General features: G+C 39.3%; 1 protein-coding gene across 2 annotated transcripts in view; it reads left to right on the plus strand.

Moving 5' to 3' along the window:
* Positions 1-1,487: 1,487 nt before the first annotated feature.
* si:ch211-286b5.5 (uncharacterized protein LOC100003596 homolog) overlaps positions 1,488-3,728 on the plus strand; it is a 4,561-nt gene continuing 2,320 nt past the window's right edge. Inside the window, exons 1-2 of one of the 2 annotated variants that reach the window (XM_046047106.1) lie at positions 1,488-1,694; positions 2,187-2,350. In XM_046047106.1, the coding sequence (XP_045903062.1) occupies positions 1,605-1,694; positions 2,187-2,312 (216 nt within the window). In that variant the 5' untranslated portion in view covers positions 1,488-1,604 and the 3' untranslated portion in view covers positions 2,313-2,350. The remainder of the gene's footprint in view (positions 1,695-2,186; positions 2,351-3,728) is intronic. The other variant, XM_046047105.1, reaches the window with a different exon arrangement.

The following is a 3,728-nucleotide window of genomic DNA, read 5'->3' on the forward strand; positions in this document are numbered from 1 at the left end:
AAATACATGTTTAAGATAAATATAAAATAAGTAAAATAGAATAAAATAAAAGGGATAAAATAAAGTCAAATAAGATCGGGAAAGGCTCTCCTATAAAAGTATGTTTTAAGAAGGGACTTAAAAGAGTTCACTGACTCAGCCGACCTGATTTCCTCAGGCAGGCTGTTCCAGAGCCTCGGGGCCCTGACAGCAAACGCTCTGTCCCCTTTAGTTTTCAGTCGAGACTCTGGAACAGACAACAGACCTCTGCCCGAGGATCTCAAGGTACGTGCTGGTGTGTATGGGACTAAAAGTTCAGAAATATAACAAGGCGAGAGGCCATGAAGAGCTTTAAAAGTGATCAATAAAATTTTAAAGTCAATTCTAAAACATACTGGGAGCCTGTGTAATGAAGCTAAAATAGGAGTAATGTGGTCATATTTCTTTGTTCTGGTTAAAAGCCTGGCAGCTGAGTTCGACAGTCTGGAGTCGATCAATAGATTTTTGGGTTAAACAGGTAAAAAGGCTGTTGCAATAATCCAGGCGTGATGAGATGAAGGCGTGTAAAATGGTCTTGGTGTCCTTAAAAGTTAACATAGATCGAATTTTTGCTATATTTCTAAGTTGATAAAAACATGATTGAACAAGCTTTGTGGTGTGCTGCTCGAAATTTAAATTACAAACCAAACAAATCAAGCACCAAGGTTCTTTGCCACAGGCTTAATGTGATTTACTAGGGAACCAGCAGATGGCAGTATTTGTTTTGCCATCTTCTGGGACGCGATGACCAGGATTTCTGTTTTGTCTGAGTTCAGCAATATGTTTCTTCTAATATATATATTTTTTAACTTTGGTTGTTGATTGTGTAATCTGAGATGTGGCGTTCTGTTCTTATTCGTTTGATTGCTGAGAGCTGTCATATCCTCTTTTTATTTTTATTATATCGACATTAAAATATTCAAGTTTCACAATCAAGTTTCAAAATAATTGGATCTGTCTCACATTAGATCATGTCCTGGGCACATGAACACTATTCTTAGCGCATGCACCATCTGTTATCACATGCATGTGAGCAGCGATATCCTCGTAGTCCATTTGCCATTTTTAGATATATAACGTATCAGCCTTGGTATTGATATTGTTCATCCTGGACCTGGTATCCGATCCACACCAAACTGTGTGATGTTGACCACCACAGCTTTCACTTGCTTTCTGGTCTGGTGGGTGTGAGTGCAATAAATTCAAGCAACAAAATGTACACTCATATTTAACATGTCTTATTTAAAATAGTAACAAAGTGGTAAGTTAAATAAAGTGGTGAGTAACCATAGTGTTAGTGGTTGTTCACCTCCAGCTGAAGGTCACAGGATCCACTCCTGCTCTGCTCTCTAGGAAACTCATAATAATGGCCAGCGAATGCAGGGGGGCGTGGATTTCTAGCCACTTTTTGATTGACATGCCTAGCGCCCAATAGAAAGGCGTGCTGGCACAGAGGAGGCCGGGCATCGAGTGACCAATGTTTCCCAAACGGGTTTAGGGTTTAAGGCAGTTGGGGTTATTTTCCGCCCTGTGTTGCCCGTTTATATTATTTATCCGTCAACTTTTCTCTGCCGACAGCCGCCGTCATGTCCAACAACAATGCCAGCAACAACTTAATTGTCGCTCAAAGGGCCGTGAAGCAGCTCCGGTTAGAGGCCAGTGTCCGGAGGATAAAGGTACGAACATTGACACACAAACACGGAAGACAGAGACTAACGTTACTGTTGAATGGCGGAGACAAACTGTTGCAGAAATGACACCGACTGCACTCTTACATCATAGGCTCAACAAAGTGGTCTCCAAAGTCACACGCAGGCTGGTTTCTGGTGGACTTTTAAACCACGACTTCAAGTTTAAGTTACGTTTCAGGGAAGCGTAACCACTTTGACGCGTCATCGTATCGAGAGCAGTGACACGTTCATTAAAATCTCATAGTCTTCGTTTTCTAAAGGAAACAACGGGACAGTGTCTACTAAAAAGTTACACAGTGGAGGACACACCCGCCCGTGTAACGTTGTGGCGCTCTTGTAAATTTTACGCAAAACAGTGGCAGTAAGTGTGATTATGCAGCTAAATGAGAGACTGGGTTTGACAGAGCATTACAGATACCGTACATGTGATTTGCTGCTATGTTTCCTCCCACACACGAATATTGTCTGGCTCTGCAGGTGTCCGTGGCTGCTGCTGAGCTGAGAAACTTCTGTCTGCAAAATGCCTCCAAGGACCCTCTCCTGGTCGGGGTCCCCTCTAGTGATAATCCCTTCAGACCCCCTAAGTCCTGCTCCCTGTTCTGAGGTAGGTCTGCTCGTCCCTCCACTGAGGCTGCAGCATGGTGAGTTAATATGTGCAGTTAATTACATTCGGGAAGAAATTAATTACACATTCACAGTTTACACTGAAACCAGTCTACTAAATTTAGGCAGGTGCTATAAAGTCCCACTAGAGAAGCAGTATAAAAGGTCTAATATGTCACATGTCGTGACTTTATTGAACCCTGCATACAGGTTTGGGGCTAGATTAATTAGCAAATTATTTTCTTGACTAACCGTTTTGTCTATTAACAGCATTTGACCATCACAGATTACCAATGTGACATCTCCAGATTGATCTTTTTGTCCAACTAACTGCCCACAACCTAAATATATTATATAAGTACATGAAGTAAATATGATTTAAAATGAACAAATAGCCAAAACGTGACAATGGAGAAGCTGGTACAAGCACATGTTTGACATTTTTGCTTGAAAAACGACTCAAAAGATTAATAGACTATTAAAATAATTGCAGATTAAGTTTCCCTCAGTGGAATAAGAATTGGATAATTGACAAATTGTTTCAGCTCCAATTATGTTGCTAATTTAGGCCGCTGGTTCTGTGCCTATTTATTTTATTGTGCTGTACTATGCTTTGACCTCTGCTATAATTTATTTATTAATATAGATGCTTGACCACCTTGTGAAGGCAAAAGCAAGTTTACACCTGTTGTGGATAAATTCTAATCTAATATCTAATTATACTTTTGTTACAAATACAACAATTAATCAATAAGTCAATTGACAGAAATTAATTGGCAACTATTTTAATAACTAATTGTATACATCATTTGTCAAGCAAAAGTGCCAAACATTTGATTGTTCCAGCTTCTGTGAGTTTGGTGCTTTCTCTTTTATATAAGGTGATTGATTTCTCTTATTGTTTTGTTTGTAAAGAAATGTCGTCAAGGCTGTGGCAAAAGTGTTTTGACTTTGAAAATTACTTGAATTGAATTACATTATGAACCTAAAATGAAGGGTTTTTACCGAATAAAATAAATATTTTAAACATTAGGTTGTATTTGAATTACATTTCTAATTAAATTCCATTACTTTGAGATCCTGTTGATCTGCATCGAAACACTGACGTAAAGTCTTTGACTCATTGCAGTAAAACAATAAAACATGATCACTTCCAAGGGGGGTAAACAATTTTCATAGGCATAGTAAACTTTTTTTTATTAAACCATGAAGGATTGAAATGGGAATTTCATGAGAACCATCTTTAAAACACTGCCATGTAACTAATCTCACTAGGGGCCTCCAGGGGTCAATGGAAGGTAAATGTGTGTGATGCTTAAACATATGTCCAGTGGGGTCAGGACTTTAAGTGGTTCACCACATGTACCTTGGACATGGGTGTCTTTCTATAGATCCAGATTGAGTGTCCCCTCGGGA

This window comes from Micropterus dolomieu, linkage group LG04 (assembly GCF_021292245.1).
Source record: "Micropterus dolomieu isolate WLL.071019.BEF.003 ecotype Adirondacks linkage group LG04, ASM2129224v1, whole genome shotgun sequence".
NCBI classification, from domain to species: domain Eukaryota; kingdom Metazoa; phylum Chordata; class Actinopteri; order Centrarchiformes; family Centrarchidae; genus Micropterus; species Micropterus dolomieu.